Raw genomic sequence first — 18,815 nt, 5'->3', positions numbered from 1 at the left:
GGCTATTTGGCCCTTCTTCGGTGAGTGGGTAGGTACCCAAGTGATGCAATGATGGCAAAAACAGTTATGAAGTATAACTCCACAATATGAGAGATGCCTGATGGTGTATGATGTATTTAGACTAAGGCGCATCATACACCATCAGGCATCTCTCATATTGTGGAGTTATACTTCATAACTGTTTTTGCCATCATTGCATCACTTGGGTACCTACCCACTCACCGAAGAAGGGCCAAATAGCCCTGAAACGGTGCTGTCTGGGTGGTGGTACCTATCTGAGAATAAGTAACATTAGTCTTCTCCTTAGGTGAAGCGTTACTTATTCGAAGTAGTGCAATATCATGGCAACTCGTTGTGAAGGTATTCACAATATGAGATATAACCTAAAACGATGCCGCCTTAAAAATTTTCTGTTTATTCAGAAATTGCTGTGTATTATGATGCTAAAGCACTTTATATATACATAGTCCTCAAGTTTTTCCTATTTGTAGCTTTCTTTACCATTTCATGTGATTCTTTCATTGTTATTTCTTTGTCATAATTATGTTTCTTCAGTTTCACTCTCTAATGATTTATGGTACATCTGCTCCTTATTTTTTGTTGGGCTTATTTAAAGTTTATCTTCTTGTCATTTGAAACTGTTTAAAGATTTTGAAGCCTGCTTTTTGTGAGCAATCCTGTAATGTATTCTAGTGATTTTATGAATTTATTTCAACCATTTCTTCACCTTTGTTTAGTTCATTTACATTCTCTTGTAGGCTTCAATACTTTTCTTTGCTCTGCAACTTTCCCATGCCATTTTTTTCTGCTCTATTAAACTGGCTAGCTTGTTATTCATCCACCTTTGTTGAAAGGATGAATCCTCATGGCATATTATATGCATTTGTGGCTTTTGTGATTGTTCCTTTGAAGATGTTCCAAAGTTATTCCCCACTGTATGCTATCTCCCTTCCCCAGTTGATAGAAGCAGTGTAACATCTTAAACTGTCATAGTTTCCTTTTCTGAAAATAAAACCCATTCCTTAGCCTTTACCGGATAATGAGGAGACAGCAATTTAACAACTGTTATCTTCTTATCATCCAACTTAGAACTGTGTGATGGCTCCTGCTCATGGTTCCTGTACTGTCAGCTCTAGGTTGTCAGTATAAGTTGTTATCAGTTCATGGGTAATGATCAGGTCTAGAATATTCTTGCACCTAGCATTGTTTCTAATATGCTGATGCAAATAATAATTTTATTTAAAAATTTTGTTTCATAGGGAACAAAATTTTTAAACCAAATAAAAAACTCCCATTTGCTCCAATCAAGAAAGGGCAAATTGAAATCGCCCATAATAAGTCATTCACCCAGTCATCTACATGTAGAGGCTTGTCATAATCTTTAAAAAGCAAGTAATGTCAGAAGTGCTATCACTCTTCACAATCATCTGGTCTGTAGATTACTCCCACTCCCATTTTACCTTTGCTTCTAATTAACTCATGTCACACACACATTCTGTACTAGCATGCATAACTTCTGAACCTTCAAAAGTTTTCGTCTCTGCTTTATAAGAAGCAAGACCTTACTGCCCCTTCCTAAATGCATTATTCAACTATGATAAGTACATATCATAGCCGAACCTCATAATTTCCTCTTTCTCTAGGTGATACTATGTTTCCATTAGCCCTGTTATGTCAGCTTTAGTTTTCCTAACCAGGAGTTCAAATTCACCCATTTTATTGACAGCACTTCTGACATTACTTGCATTTTCTTGCAATAACATATAGACACAGTTAAGTGTTCTTGTCTAGTTTACTATTTGTTATGTATTACTCTGACACCCTTTGAAATTATTTAAGCTTGTTTCCCCTAGCTTGACCTTATCACTCATTTGAAATGCTACTACCCTCCAAACATCTTGTTAATATCTGCTCTTTTGGCAACAAACAAGAATTCGAGTTGTGTGCAGGTGTTACTTTGATCATGTATTGACTTCTTGTGAAAAATAAAGTTCCGTTTTTTACTATGAGACAACCACTTAGTGGCAAGAAAAATTTACAAGGTTGCTGTAATTATTTTTGTGAGCTGCTCAAAATGCTCAGAATACGTGTATATTAATGTTCACACTTTTTTTTTTTTTTTTGTTGTTGTTGCAAATTTGTATCTTGTAAAGTTAGTAACTATCTTCCTTTTATTACTTCTGTTTATCTGTTAATTAAAGTACACTTAAATAATGTCTAGTTAACCCTTGTGTGAAAATTGCAGTTACACAAGTGGAGTACCTGTGATTGGAAATCTAACTCTAAGAGCATCCATTGAACCATTAAAATCCCATTTTCAAGTTCATGTTAAATCTCCTGCAGTAGAAAAAGTATTCACATATGTAAGTATTCTAAAAGGTCAAGTTTTTATTTAGTTTTTTGCATTAAGATCGAATATGAATATTTATGCATTAGTTTATGGAATATATATATATTTTTTGGTCAGTTTGAAATTTTTGAATATTTCATGGAAAGTTACAATTATATGACCTTTAATTAATTGCAAAATAAATTTTAAATATAAAATTTTAACTAAATGGTTTAAATTTTTTTGAAAGTTGTGATCAAAAAGTGTGGAGGGACTTACTTTATAACTTTAAATTGTGAAGTTTGTAGCAAATTGTGACTTTTAAGACCATGTTCAGTGACTCATCTATACATACTAATACAAGAATCCATTTACCAGCAGTCAGTCTGCTGAATTAATGCATGTTGAATAGATGGAATTTTTAAATGAAGGATTTTACCAGGCAGAAAATTTGCATCAATTTTGTTTTAAATTAGGGAAATGAGCAACAAAAACCCATAAAATGTTAAAAACAGCTTTTGGAGTGTTGTTTATTATTTGAAGATTTTTCAGTGATTTGCAAAGTTTAAAAAGAGCAGCTTGTCCATTATAGAAAATCCTTGTAGTGGAGAGTATATTGCTATAGCTACCCTCAACTTCAAAAACCAATGATTTAGTCACTTGTGTTTGTGATCTAATCAATCAATTTTAACAGAAGATTTGAGAATATGATGCATTTCAGCCAAGAGAATACGATGCATTTCAGCCAAGAGAATACGATGCATTTCAGCCAAGAGAATACATGATGCATTTGTGCCTCACATCCTCATGATGATCACAGAGAGCAGTGAGTTTTCACATACTGCTCACCCATATTTTGTTTCTTTTATCATTGCTGGTAATGAATAATGAGTGTATGGCTATGACATGGAAGCAAATGACCAATCCTCTCAGTGGAAAATTCCATCTTCTTCAAGGCCCAGAAAAAAGTAAGACAGTCTCAACCAAATGTCAAGATCATGCTTATAATATTTTTTCACTAATTGCTGGACAAATTCATTATGAATTTGACCTACACGGTCAAATGGTAGACCAGGAATACTAAAGAAGAGTTTCATGGTGATTGTGCACTGCTATTCAGAGAAAATAACTGGAAACGTTAAGCTTCAGGAAATTGGCCCTCTTGTCAAGACAGTGTCCCTACAAGAATTACATTTCCATTCAAGAATTTCTTGTTAAGCACTCCAACAATAAATGTTGTCAGTGAAAGTTGTGCTAAAATGCACTCTGATTTAAATGGTAATTTTATGAATAATAATGCAGTATAACAGATAATAGATAAATGGAATGAATTAAGCTCTATCTGAAGATATAATTTTTGACAAATCTGTTAATTATATAGATACTAGAAGTGAAAATATATTTTGGCAGTTGGAATATTTTCTAACTGCGTACAGTGACAATGGCTCCCTATGCTATTGCATATTGAGCTGGCAGTTACTCTTTGTGCATTGGTATTTCAAATTTATGAGTTTCTTCCAACCGAGGACTTTTTGGATCTTGTAGGGAGGTTAAGATTGATACAGGCATGTTTTTTGTGGTCTCCTAGGCAGTAGATTTCCTAAATACATTTTGTTCTTTGTACATGTTATCTACCTGTTTAGAATTAGTGAAGACCATAACTGATTAGTTTGAATAACAGTAGAGAAGAGGGAAGAAAATTCTAGTGTCATCTCAATAGGACTCTTCAGTTTTCAAAATTAACTTAGTATATATTTATTTTAGATTTGGAGTATAAACCACACAGCACGTCCTTATCAATAAATTATATTGGCTGAAAGCTATGATCAAAATAATATGATAATGGAGGAGATGTCCATTTCATTGAGCAGTTGTAAGACTGCAGCAAGCAGTAAAGGAGACCACAAAAACATGCCTGTATCAATTTTAACCTCCACTACAAGATCCAAAAAGTCCTCGGTTGGAAGAAACTCATAACTCATAACACAAATATAGAATCTAAAAGTAACATTGGTGCAGACTCCATGGTAGCAGTAACAAAATTTTCATGAAAACAAACATGAGCAGAAGAAAAGGAAGGCAAAACAGAAGTTAGACTATAAACGTAAGGAGAATTTCAGAAATTCAGATAAGTCTCTGAAATTTGAGGAGCAACAAGAAGATGCTGGAGCTTCTAAACATGAGGAGATGATAGGGAATGGAAAAATTTGGTTTCTGGGGCTGTGGTTGTCCTTGAAGACAGCCCTCTGTCCAGCTATGATAAGACTCAAAATGAGGCTGGAATTTTGACTATAAACCTGAAAGAAAGCAAAAATTTGGGGGATTTGGGCTCTATGAGACTTGTGAGCACAGGTTTCAATACAAATTTTGTTAATAATCAATATTCAGATGTAGTTAGAAATGCCAGGGCCTGGAGAAGACTTTCAATCAGAAGAGGAGAGAACTCTTGATAAGGTATAGAAGAATGTGGATTTACATCTAGCTCTAGATTTAGATCAGTGAGCAGAGCTCGATAACTAATGGTGATTTGGAGGGACTGAGTGTATTGAGGGGATAAGTTTCCCCTCTGTTTGATGTGGAGCATGCAGTTGAAGATGAGAATGTTGTATTAGAATCAGATGCTGAAGAAGTGAGGGAGTGCCCATCTAAAAATCAGGGCCATGTATTTCTGTGCTCAGTTGCTGAGTTAATAGCAGTGCTCCAAACTAGTATACAGGAGCTTCTGTTCAATGAGAATATTGGAATAACCAAAAGTGTGATTGGCAAAATTTTATCTAGGTGGGATGCTGTGCCCTGGAAAATGTAGCAGTTGAACTGGCAGCTCAGAATGAAGGTTTAAAAGAGAGGGTGTTTGGCTTGAAAAGATGGTTGTGACCTATCAAGAACAAATAAATGATTTATGGAAAATGACAGTAAATATTGGATGTGGGCAAACTGATTTATGTATGGGAGATATTTTATATAGTGATATGGTAAAGAAAATGGAAGTAAACATAGTTAGGGAAAATGAACACGATGATAAGACACGCAGAAAAGCATACACGGTAGAGGATCATACCACTATAATTAGAGCAAATGATAATTCTTGACTGAAGGGTAGTAAGAAGTGCATGTGCCATTGGTAAGGTGATAAAAGGAATGTTGAAATCGGTGAGAGTTAGAAAGGTTCAACAAATAGTGGAGAAGGAGAATAGAGTTGTCATGGAGGTGGAGAGTCCGGAGGATATTGATCGCATAAAACATTTGGGTGTCTCATTTTCCAAGCCTAGGACACTGGGACCAAACATAATCATTTATGATGTAAGTGAGAAGATCACAAGGGTGAATTGATGAATGAGCCTGGAAAGCAAGTTGCTGGGGATTTCAGTAACTGCTGGGAGTCATGAAACAAGTAAATAAATGGGCTGTGTTAGAGTAAGAACAGGTGCATGTATACTTGCATGTACACCAATGCTAGGAGTATAGTAAATAAATTTGATGAATTTGAAGTGCTGGTTAAGACATCCAAGGCAGATATTGTTGAGATATCAGAGACGTGGTGTCACTCAGATATTAGGAATGCAAAATTGGAATTTGGGGAGTACAATGTGTACAGAAAGGATAGACAGGATAGGAAGGGAGGAGGGGTTATGCTGTTAATTAAGAAAAACATAAAATCAAAAGAAGTGCATCCAGTTGACATGGGTGGACAGTGCAATGTTGAGTCAGTTTGGAGTGACATAAGCACTGGGAAATCAAAAATAAGGATAGGAGTTTGCTATAGGCCTGATGACTCTGATGAGTACAATTCATTCAAATTGAATATAAGCTTGCTTTCTTGCATCATGTGCCTCTACTAATGTTAATGCTATTGAGTTATATGACCGAAAGTCAGACATTTGTCTGATTTTAAGGACATTTTCTGATGGTAGCTTGAAAAGTCGTTTTAAAAGAACTGAAATATAAATTATCATGAAAATCGCCTGCCAGTCATATGTTTTCCATGAGCTTACCATATTTTTGTATTCTCGATTTGATTCTCCCTTTTGTTCATATATTTTCAAACTATGCAAAAGAATAGAATAAAATATTTTTCAAGATTAATATTAATAAATAATTTAAACTAATTACTTTTCTTCCTTTCAACGAATCCTTGTTTTTTTTTTTAATGAAACATTATATCCCTTTGTTACGCTAGAGCAAATGAAGTTAATTCCTATTTGTACTGTATTTGATTTCATAATACTTTATTGTTTAATTATGTAATAAACTGAGTAAAATGATTTTAATAATATGTGTAATAGGTAAAAAATCAGAACTCCATGCATAGTCATACATTTTGAAAATGTATAGGGTTTGTTTAGGACTTTCTTTTTTATCTGTTTAACTTATATATGTGCCATGTTATGGTTGTTGTATAGAATATTCAGAAATTTTCAAATAACATTACTTAATTTTGCATCTTATCTGTGTAGATTTTTTTGAGATAAGAGAAAAAAAGTAAGTAATTATACATTGTAATGTACTGTAATGTATAATTGTAATGTAAGTTATACATTGTAACGTATAATTTCAACTCAATGTAATTATACATTGAGCTGAAAATATTTGTACCTTTTATTTGCCACCATAATTCTGCTTTATCAATCAAGAAATGCTTTATAATAAAGACTATATTCAAATATCATTAGGAAGTTTATGCAGCATATCCCTATATGAAGTTTATGGTTCATTAAAAACTGATATCTTTCTTTTGTTTTTCAGTTTGATGGTTTTATGGAGTTCAGATTTCCAATTCAAGAACTACAGAAATTAATTCCCCAACTTGATAAGTCCAGAATTACTGTAACAGCATATGTGGGTGACCGCTATTTAAATTTAATAGAAAGTGGCTTTTCTCAGTCAATGATCTTCAGTTCTAGCATTAAGTTACAGTTCTTGGGAAATAATCCACAAGTGTTTAAACCTGTTATGCCTTTCAAAGCTTATGTGAGTAATGTATTTTTGTAATTGATAGTGGTAAAGTAATAGCAAAAAATGAAATTTATTTCAGAGATGTGCAAAGATTCGAACATTTTTTTATATATATATGTGTATCAGTGCTAGGACAAGAGTATGGTGGCCAAGGCACCCCTATACAGCCAAGCTTAAACCCGAGGCTTAAGCTTGGATGTATAGGGGGTGCCTTGGCCGTCATACAATCATAATATTGTTTGTGTAGCACCAAACTCTAAGTGGTTGATAAGTTAAAAAGACCTAGGGACATTTGCACAGTTTGACATGAACTTCTCTGAGAAGTGTAGACAGGCTGCTAGAACATATCATTGGGTCTGTTGATTATATACAGGCAATTTGCCATCAGGTACAAAGAGGTGATTATCCCATTGTATAAGGAAATAGTAAGGCTACATCCTGAATACCACTTGGGAATATCAATAAGTCTATGTCCCACCTCTAGGAGGGACATAGACCTATTGGAATGGGTGCAAAGAAGAGCATGAGTTTAGTTGGAAACACAAAAGGATATTCTTACCAAAGATGACTGAGGTTCTGTAAATTGCCGCATTTGGAAACTCAGTATCAGTGTTGTGACATAATTGAAGTAGTTGAGTCTCTAAAAGGTAAAAATAGAAAGAGTAAGGAAGAATGAGAGAATAAAGATGTCGATAGCATCTTTACTGTTTCTCAGACAACATACACATATGGAAGGGAGATATAAATTTAAATTGAAAACAGGATAATTGCTGGATAGATTTGTGGAAATTTTCTTTCAGCCAAAGAGTAATTAATTTTAGAATAAACTTCCACCTAGTGTTTGGAAATAGAAAGCTAGAATAATTATAAAGAAGTACAATAAACCCCCTCTAATCCGGTTACAGTTAATCCAGATGTCAGTTAATCGATATTTCACTTGGAAAGACACAAGGGATTTAGGAAGGCAGATGAGTCACTCTGACCTCACAGAGAGAGAGAGAGAGAGAGAGAGAGAGAGAGAGAGAGAGAGAGAGAGAGAGTGAGAGAGAGAGAGATGGAATATACATCACATTGTCTTGCATGTTGTTCAGTATTATTGTTGACTCTGAGTCGGACGGGTGTTATTGCTTACATCGCTTCATTTGCATACCTCTTTATACATATATATGTACATAATTTAACATATTTTATGTATTATGGGTTTATATAATTGTTGGCTAAACCACAACACCGTTGCCTTGTTGAGGTGTATAGAATGTTTCATCATTTTTCTGAAAGTCATGCCTTTAAATGCTATCAGATGTGCCCGCAAAATCTAAGAGCTTCCCTTTATTTTTTACGATTTCACGTATGGTTTGGTTACCAACATTATAATGGTTCCTTAAAGATTTAATGGATGCACCATTTTCAAACTTTTGTATAATTTCAAGTTTTTGAAAGCAGAGCTCTTTTGAGCTTACCCGATTTTCACGATTTCTAAACAAAAAAATATTTACCGTAAAAAAATTTTGACACTCTGACACACTGATATAAATAACGAAACAAAATTTGTCTACTTGTGGTGCAATGGAACACAACAATCCATGCGATGTAGTAAAAAAAACTAAACATTTGTTCTCTTTCCATTGTTTTTTTTTTGGCAGAGGGTTTGAAGACAAGTTGCAGAAAATAATTGGTACATTCATCTCCCAATCACGACTTATAATGCGCTTCTTTTCACTTATATATGACTTGTAAAACATTTGTTTATGCCCATTCTATTTATTACTTGAATTTTATGATTTTCAGTGGATGTATTTTTTTTTTTATTTTGGAGTCTTGAAGAAGTAGTAGTAGTAGTAGTGGCATGTGATGCAAGAAAGCAAGTGTATGAGCTTATGCAGCATCAGCCAAAAAAAAAAATCACACCATTCCCTCCAAATGCCTGTCCAGTTCCACCTTAAATTTATTCAACCTATCAACTTCCACAACGACAGATGGAAGTTTCTTCCAGCAATTAACCACCCGCTGGCTAAAGGCAAATTTCTGCACATCTATTCTACATCTGTCCTTTCTTAATTTGAATTTATGCTCCCTTAGGTTCGTAATCTGAACAAATGGAAGGATCCCATCAGAATTCAGCGTGCTCAACCCATTCAAGGCCTTATATACCTCAATCAGATCACCGCGCAGGTGTCTAGTCTCCAGCCACTGCAACTTGCAGAACTTAAGCCTCTCGTGGTAAGAGGATACCTTCATTCCCCTCACCAATCTTGTTGCCCTTCTCTGTACACGCTCAAGTAAATCTATATCCTTCCTAAAATGAGGCCTCCAGACCTCTACGCAGTAATCAAGGCGTGGCCTGACCATTGCCTTATACAGAGGGATAATCACCTCCTTTTCCCTGCTAACAAAATCCCTATATATCATTGACAAAACCCCATGACCTGCCCTAGCAGCCTGTCTGCATTGCTCAGAAAACTTCATATCTGCCTACACAATTACTCCCAGGTCTCTTTCATTTTCTACCACCTTAAATGTAGTACCACACAATTGGTACGTTTCTCTGGGGTTACTTCTACCCATATGCAGTACTTTGCATTTGTCAAGGTTAAACTTCAGTTGCCACTTCTTAGCCCATCTGCCCAAATTATCAAGAGTCTGCTGTACAACTTCTGAGTCTTCTATCAATGGATAAATGTGTTGTCTTTTTATAGTTTTTAAATAAAGGCTCTACAGTAATATTTTTTAAATTTATTTTCATCAGCACTACCTATCATTAAATTTTCCATTTATTTGTGTTCTAAGTTTTTTTTGTCTTTTAGGGCTATCTTTTGCTTCACTAATCCGGATTATTGCTTAATCCAGATGAACTTTCCCCAGATTAATCGGGATTAGTGAGGATTACTGTATTGCTAAAAGGAATATGCAAATAAAGGAGTAAAATTTTCTATTTTTATATTTTTTCTGACATTGTATAAGTTTGCTCTTCTGCATCATTTTACCACTACAAATAAGGCTATTTAAAAAATATTTTTTATGGGTTGTTGTTTAACATTGTCTATATACACACTTGCCAAAAAAAATTAAAGCACATGTACCCTCACACACGAAAGATGTTTTATGTAAAAATATTCTTGGCTTGGAAGGGGTTAGCGAAATCCATTTGTAGAATAGTATGATTGTGACATTGAGACTACGTCAGCACACTCATAAGAAATATGATTGAGATATTTTATGCTCATACCTGCTACTTTACCAAATCAATGTTAGTGACTGAGTTAGCATCATTTAGGATGTGATGTCATTTGTGTCATTTCCGTCTCACATTTCCATTACATTCCATTGTTAGTATTGAATTGGGCTGCCTTTGTGTTAACATTAGTAAAGGCACATGATGTATGAAAGCAAGCTTATATAGCATCAGCCAAAAAAAAAAAAAAACTCCTTCTCATTTCACCCATCATCCACTTGCTCCCTCCACTCGCTCTCATTTCATCCATCCACTCACTTGTTTCAAATAATAGCAAATATGAGGTGAGGCATGTATTCTGTAAGGAGTTTAGTGTGTTTTGGTCTTATTGTAACTATTCTTCCAGCAAAATATCACATATCGATTGCTGAAAAATGAAGGAAAAGGGCTTTGTTTCCAAATAGCTTTCTCCAGCATATCCCACACATTCTCAATGGGATTGAGATCAGGTGAATATAGTGGAAACCTGAGTTGTGTTCTCAAAACCATTCTTGCATGATGTGCTGTTGCATTGCCATCTATAAAGTGGCCATCACCTTTAGGATAAAATTGTAACATTTACATCCACTGGAGCATTAGCATTAGTAAAGGCACATGATGCAAGAAAGCAAGCTTATACAGCATCACCCAAAAAAAAAAAAAAAACCCTTCCCATTTCACTGATCCATTTATTCTAAATGTTTGTCTAGTTCTACCTTGAATTTATTTAAGCTATCAACCTCCACCACAACAGATGGTTGCTTGTTCCAGCAATCAACCACCCGCTGGCTAAAGGCAAACTTCCACACATCTATTCTACAACTGTCTTTCCTCAGTTTGAATCTATGCCCCCTCAGGTTTGTAATCTGAGCAAGAGAAAGAATCCCATCAGTATTAAGCCTGCTGAATACATTCAAGGCCTTATAAACCTCAAGCAGATTGCCTCGCAGGTGCCTAGTCTCCAGAAGCTGCAATTTGCAGAACTTAAGCCTTTCTTCATAAGAGCACCCCTTTGTTCCCTTCACCAGTCTTGTTGCCCTTCTCTGTACTCATTCTAGCAACAATATATCCTTCCTAAAATGAGGCCTCCAGACCTGTATGCAGTACTCAAGGTGTGGCCTGACCATTGCCTTATACAAGGGGTTAATCACTTGCTTATCCTTGCTCGTCACAAAATTCCTGTATATCATTGAAAATACCCCATGACCTACTCTGGCAGCCTGTCTGCACTGCTCAGAAAACTTCATATCTGACTGCACAATTACCCCAAGGTCTCTTTCATTCTCCACTACCCTGAGTGTAACACCACATAGTTGGTACGTTTCTCTGGGGTTACTTCTATCCATATGCAGTACTTTGCATTTGTCAATGTTAAACTTCAGTTGCCACTTCTCAGCCCATTTGCCCAACTTTTCCAGATCCTGTTGCAACAGCATACTGTCATTACTATTATTACCAACCATGCCAACCATTGTATCATCTGCAAACGTTGACATTATGCTTGATATACCTTCATCAATAATATTGATAAATATACAAAACAACAATGGGCCCAACACCAAACCCTGACGGACACCAATAATAACATTAGTCTGCGTAGAGCAGTACCCATTGACCATTACTCTCTGTCTTCTCCCACTCAACCATCCTTTTATCCATTGTAGCAACTTGCCTTAATGCCATACTGCTCCAATTTGTACAGTAGTCTTCCATGTGCAACAGTATGAAAAGCTTTCCTGAAATCCAACTATATTATATCAAAATTATTTTTTGCATCTAGTTTGTTTGTGACCACTTCATAGTATCCAATCAAATTGGTCAGACAAGGCCTCCCTTTAACAAACCTGTGCTGTGTCTTAACTATTACTGTGGTCTTGTCTAGATGATCCTGCAATGCTTCTTTTACCAGTGACTCCATTATTTTCCCCAGAACAGAAATCAAACTAAGGTCTATAGTTACTTGTGACACCTTTTGAACCCCCTTTGTGAATTGGTAATACATTTGCACATCTCCAGTCCGTGGGGACTTCCCCCGAGTCCAAGGATGCTCTCATAATTATGGCTAAGGATTTGCTTACTTCCTTTGCTGCCTCCTTTAATATAACTGGATAGATCCCATCTACCTCAGGTGCCTTTCTTGTGTTTAACTTCAACAATTTTTTCTCCACTTTGCTCTCAATTATTACAAAATCACTTAACTCCCTGTTAGAGTTTGATAAACATCTGACCCTCTCCTCCTTGAATAACTCCTCATGTGTGAATGTAGATGCAAAATACTCATTTAGTTTGGCAGCTATCTGAGAATGATCATCTACAGTCAAACCATTGATATTAAGTGGACCAGTCTGATTCATACCCTTCCTTTTAGAGTTTATATAAGTAAAGAAGTCTTTGCTGTTTTTCTTTGTATCCTTTGCCAAAGATTTTTCATAATCTGCCTTCGCTTGCCACTTCCTTTGTGACTTGATTACAAACTAGCTTGTATCTATCATAAGCTTCTGTGTCGCCTGATAATTTATGTGCATCCCATGCATTTTTCTTCTCTGCCGCAAGTCTCATTAGTTCATCTGACTTCCATTTGGGCCTGAACCTATAGCAATATTTCTTAGTTGGAACAAAATGCCTAGTAGCTTCCAAGATTACTTCCTTGAATGCTTCCCATTTAGAATTTGCTGTTGATAACATCATCGGTTGGTCCCATTGTATAGAACCTAAAATATCTCTGAGACTACATTAGTCACCTTTACGAAAGCAAAAACTCTTCCCTTTACCCCTGATGATCGTTACATCTTTAAGTATATCCCACTGGTAAATTGTCCATTAATGGGTAACAGGTAACATAAGCCAGTGTATCATCAGTGAATCGACACTGACAGAATCCTACCTGGTGATCCGTAGTCAGGTGGAAGGTTTCTAGATATTTTAAAAGTTGGCATTATTAGATTTCTCCATTACTTTGAAAAGAATAGAAGTGCAATAGGATGATAATCGATGAGAGGGAGGGAGGGATTTTTCATCCTGTTTAGGAACTGGCTGAAACAGGAATAAGTTCAGGATCACAGATTTTGAAAACAAGTGGAGAAATACCATCAGGACCTGGCACTTTCTTTGCATAAAGACTGTTCAAAATTCTTCTGACATCCTTTTGACGGAAGATCACAGAGGTATTGAATGGAGTGTACTGGGAATGGTAGGAGGTGGTTTACCAAGGTCATTAATACACAAGTTAGAAGAAAAGTAGAATGCCAGCAGATTAGCTTTATCTTTAGCTGAAGTGGCAATAGAACAATCTGGTTTGAACAGAGGTGAGAATAAGAGCTGGGAAAAAGTTGCGGCCAATAGCTTTTGCAAAACACCGGAATGCTTAACTACCATTTGGACAAGAAGCAAGTTTTCTACTCTTATCTTATTCGAAATCTAGTTTGGACTAATTAATAACTGCTTTAAAATTGTTGCAAGATTACGCAACAATTTTAAATTAACCTGGAGATGTGTATTATTATTATTATTATTATTATTATTATTATTACCAGCCATATGGTGTAAGGAAGCCCAAGGCTTATGCTGCACCAGCCAAAAAAAAAAAAAATTTGCCGAGAGAGAGAGAGAGAGAGAGAGAGAGAGAAAGAAGTAGAAGGGAATCACCAAGAAAAAGAAGAATGATGATATCCAGCTCAGGACCTGGGTGTGCCAAGCCCATACTCACAAGATGTGAGCTCCTGTGGTTCATACAAGCCAATTTCACTATATGCAACATTCTTATTTTAAACAGCCTTAGCACATTTATTGCAAACCAAGGTTTAGATAAAGGAACAGATTTTAAGATGGAGTGTGGAATAAAGGATTTCATTCTTACAAGAATAATTTCACTGACATGATCTAAGCAAATATTGACATCAGAAGATTAGAAACAGTAATCCAACCAAGAAAAAGAAGAAGAGAAATCTCATGGCCATTCTCAGCATGAGTCAGAATTGCCATGAGAGAAAGGCTCCATTGGAGAAAAGGCCATCACCAAGTTGTAATCTGATAGTGCCTAGAGGACCACTCACTTTGATTGTGTACTTAGAAGGGTTGTTTGTGAGAAAAAAATCAAGCGTGTTGGCTGTTAGGACTATTTGGTATTCTGATTAGTAAATTAACAATCTGTGCAAGTAATTGCATAAATCTTGACATTTCAACCAGCTGGGTCCGCTTGACTAGAAAATAGAAACCAGCTGGAATTATGAACATTAAAATTGCCAAGGAAATTTACTTTACTGTTATGAGTTGGATTTGAGAAAGTTGAATTTCAAAGAAAGGAAATCAAAAAGTTAAAGTGGTTAGTGGAATTGGGAGATCAATAGAGGCAACAGATGAATTGGACAAAATGGGGGTAGAGAGATTTTAAGCCAGAGAAAATTAAAAAGAGGAGATTACAAATTACTGTCTTTGATAGGGAATATCACAGTGGAGATATGCCACCTTTGAAGTGAAAGGAATTGTATAGCACATAATTAGGACCACTAAGATGAGCTAAATTGGGATTTAGTCAGAAAAAGTAAGTGTGGTTTGGCAGTCTGTAAGTGGAAATGGACGTCATTGTGATTGGAACTGATACCATGTACATTTGCCAAATGAACAAGGCAGTGTTTGGAGGTTTAAATCTTTTCACAGATAAATTTTTTCAATTAGTTTGACAATTCATGGTGTATTCAGTAGTGCAAAAAGGTGTGGAGGACATGTTGTTATTAGAAGTAATGTAATTTGTGGATATGGCGTACATGTGGAAAGAATAAACCCGGCTTCTCGACATAATGTGGCTTTGCCAATTCCCGCCCCCCCCATAGATACTACTCAGACTCCCTCCAGTCACTATCCTGCAGAGTAGAGGCAGTGAGATTATACACTAGCTGATCCGGAAGCCTCCTAGAGATTTTTACGAATAGGTTCGGTCTGGTGGACTATCTAGCTGTTCACCTGTGAACACCATTTTAGAGCTGTACACTTGAAAAGTAAGGATGATTAGACCTTGCCATGATATCTATCATAAACCCAAAAGACTTAAGTCATACTGCATGATGGAAGAAATGAGGGGTTACCAGAGCTTTTCTCTGGAGCCTAAACATGGGTTCTTATTAGATGTAAGTTTTCTACCACCTAGTGTTGCCTGGTAACACAGAGGGGGTGGCATTCCTCTATGTCATGTGGGTGCCACACCTTGACTTCTGCTTACATTGGTTCACACCTGGGTGGTCACCTTCTAGGTGCTGTATTTCAGGACTTGCACATGGTGGTACCTAGGGTTACTAACAGTCCCACCATCAAAAAAGTACAAGCAGAGGATTTGGCTGTTACAGACCAACTGTGCTTCATCGAAATTCAGTCCACTTGAATTGAGTCACCTGAATGTCAGTTCCATTAACATTTTAGACCCCCAGGTAGCAAGTCCAGCTTGACATACCTGAGAGAATTGTTACATCCTCAAGGACCATGTATATTTGCGAAATGAACAAGGAAACATTTGGGAGTTTTAGGTCTTTTTTTAGATAAGTTTGTTCTGTTAGTTTGACTATTCATGATGCATCCAATAGTAAAGGAAAGGTGAAGGGAATGTGTATGAAGTAATGAAATTTTTGGATATGGTGTACAATATGGCCTATATGGTACTATGGCCTATGCACAGCAAGAATATCCCCAGCTCCTATAATGTGGCCTCAACCAGTGCCCCTGCATACATCATTGATATGATGAAGGTTGAGATGTTTCCCTTTTACAAACATTTTGTGAAGAATCCTGCTTCGCTACTTCAGTGTGTAGGTGCTGTCTTCGCAGCAGCACCTTTAAAAAAACTGTCATGAACTGCCTACCCTCCTGTTTATTTGCCTTACCACCATTCATCTCCCAAAATAATGCTTTAAGTTTAGTTTTATAAGATTTTTGATGCAGCAACAAATCCCTCCCCTTTTCTCTCTCTTCCCCCCCTCTCAAATCTCTGTTCACAAAGTTGGTTTTCTCTTGTACAGTAGTTTCTTTAGTTTCAAAAACCCTTGAACAAACATCTTCAATGAATTTTTTTTACTATTCCACTTAGGTTGCAATATCATACCAGGATGGTTCACCTCTTCCATCATGGCGTTTAGATAATCACAAAATTCAGATCACACCATCTGTTCAGTTTCATGGAGGTGGCAGTCGAAGGCTAGCAACAAGATTAGAAAAGATGTCTTCTATATCTCCTGGACTTTGGGAAGTGACCATTGATTTGTTAAGTGAAATTGGCACTAAAGAGCAAGTTAACAATGTTAAGTTTATGACATTGGAGGTCAGTATTAATGAAATAATTCAGAAACTTTATATTTATAAACAGATTAAACATTTCTATAAATCAATAACATTTGTAATAATTGATCTGTAGTCATTTTTTATACTATAACATATAAAATTATATTTTAGAGAATCAGGAGCATACACCTCTGATTCTGTAAAATGGAAAATTTTGTAGTAATCAGTGCTCAATTTTGGCAGTAGACTGGGGATGGGGGGAGTGAGTCATAATCAGCTGGGGAATAGACTGGAGTTCAGTCATAACTCAGAATGTTGGTTTCCTCTTTTTTGATTATGACTAAAGCTTCACCATGACAAGCAATGCAAAATTATCAAGTTAAAAACTTGAAATAAGAATGGTTATCTCAGACATTAAATTTAATGTCTTATTTACTAATCACATAATATTTATACTCTTGGAGTTATATAAACAAATTCATTTGCAGATAGCATTAAAAAATAAATTGTAAAATAAATGCATTATTCTAGTCGTAGCATTAAAAAAAACATTTGAGATGTGACTTCTTTTCATTATCTTTGTTACATGGAACCAAGGTGCAGGGAAGCAGTGCTTCCTTGCACTTTGTTGCCAGTACTAACATTAATTATTAAATCTGAAAATAATTTCAATGTGTTCTCTAAAATTAACTGTATTATGAAATTCTCCTATATAGGATTTGAGGAAATAGAAATAAAGTATGGTTCACTTTAAATATGGCTTGGTGTCTATTTCAATTACAAAAGCTGTGCATTCTTAAAAGTCCTAGGTATCAGCATACCCAGTTTTGGCACCCTTATGTTATCATTCAAAGCAGTATTCCTGAATACCTGAATCCATTGTGGTGGCCTTAGTCACTTTCTGTATAACCCTCCCACCAGTAAGCACCACCATCATTTAACTCGCTTTACATGAAATGACTTGCTGCAGCCAATTTGTACATCATTCAAAAATGAATGTCTAAAGAATACTGAAAAAAACATTCTAACTTGTATGAGTAATAATTTTGACTCTGAACTATGAACACTGACTATATGATGTCAGTACAATAACATCATATTGTATGTCAATATATATGCATGAAACACATATATTGACTAGCTGACCGGGCTAGCCGGGTGGGTAAAGTGCCTGCCTGGCAACCCAAAGGTCACGGGTTCGATTCCTGCCTCGTGCTTTGATCAAAGTACTGCAAAAACCTTGGGAGGTGCATTATGGCCACAGAAGCCAATGCGCCAACAACTACCAAATAAAAAAATATATCATAAAAAAAATATATTGACTAATTTGCTAATAACTGTATTTACATAAGAGATATTCTCTTATGTAAATGAGTTTTTCGCTTCAGCTTACCTCTTCTCAGTTATGTGATAGCTTTAGCAAATGGATCAAATTGGTATTAGTATCAACAAATGATGTAAGGAAGCAAGCTTACAAAGCATCAGCCAGAAAAGAAAGAAAAAAAAAATGCTACCCACCTTATCTGCATGTCCATCAGTTCATCAGTATGAAGCCCGTGCAATGGGGAAAGGGAAGTAACTTTCCCCATTGCACTTTCCCCAGGGGTTAACAAACTGCCGTTTGTTAACCCCTGGCATGGTGCCGTGAAGGGTATTGTATGGTCGTGGTACCTGCGTGTACCGGTGAACTATACAATAAAGATCTTATTTATTTATTTATTTATAACTGACGAACCTTCTAATAATTTGTCTAATTCTTCCTTAAAATTATTCATATTATCCAAATTGGCCATTTAAGTAATTAATGTTATTTCCTCCCCCCTTTCTCTTTCTCTCCACTCATTCACATATTGTGCTGAAATTTCCAGTTTAAAAAGTTATGACTAGAAAGGTCATTGAAGAATGTTCAAAATAAGGTGATGCCTTCATCAATAATGACAAAACTACCAATGAATACTGTATCACATTTTTCATCTTTTTTCACAGAACAATAAGTTTTTATGCATTTCTATATCTCTCAAAATATTGAATTAAGGTGTATTCTGCCCATCTCTAATT

The 18,815-nt window shown here is 35.9% G+C and overlaps 1 protein-coding gene across 1 annotated transcript in view; it reads left to right on the top strand.

Annotated features, from left to right (window-relative positions):
* LOC150082463 (CD109 antigen-like) overlaps positions 1 to 18,815 on the top strand; it is a 424,736-nt gene that overhangs the window by 168,624 nt on the left and 237,297 nt on the right. The window contains exons 9-11 of the mRNA XM_090377518.1: positions 2,246 to 2,363; positions 7,073 to 7,297; positions 16,567 to 16,797. Of these exons, the coding sequence (XP_090233644.1) occupies positions 2,246 to 2,363; positions 7,073 to 7,297; positions 16,567 to 16,797 (574 nt within the window). The remainder of the gene's footprint in view (positions 1 to 2,245; positions 2,364 to 7,072; positions 7,298 to 16,566; positions 16,798 to 18,815) is intronic.

This window comes from Mastigoproctus giganteus, chromosome 7, assembly GCF_048544385.1.
Source record: "Mastigoproctus giganteus isolate SK-2022 chromosome 7, ASM4854438v1, whole genome shotgun sequence".
Taxonomy (NCBI): domain Eukaryota; kingdom Metazoa; phylum Arthropoda; class Arachnida; order Uropygi; family Thelyphonidae; genus Mastigoproctus; species Mastigoproctus giganteus.
Note: the sequence above shows the minus strand (reverse complement) of the source record. Positions and strands in the feature narration are given on the sequence as shown.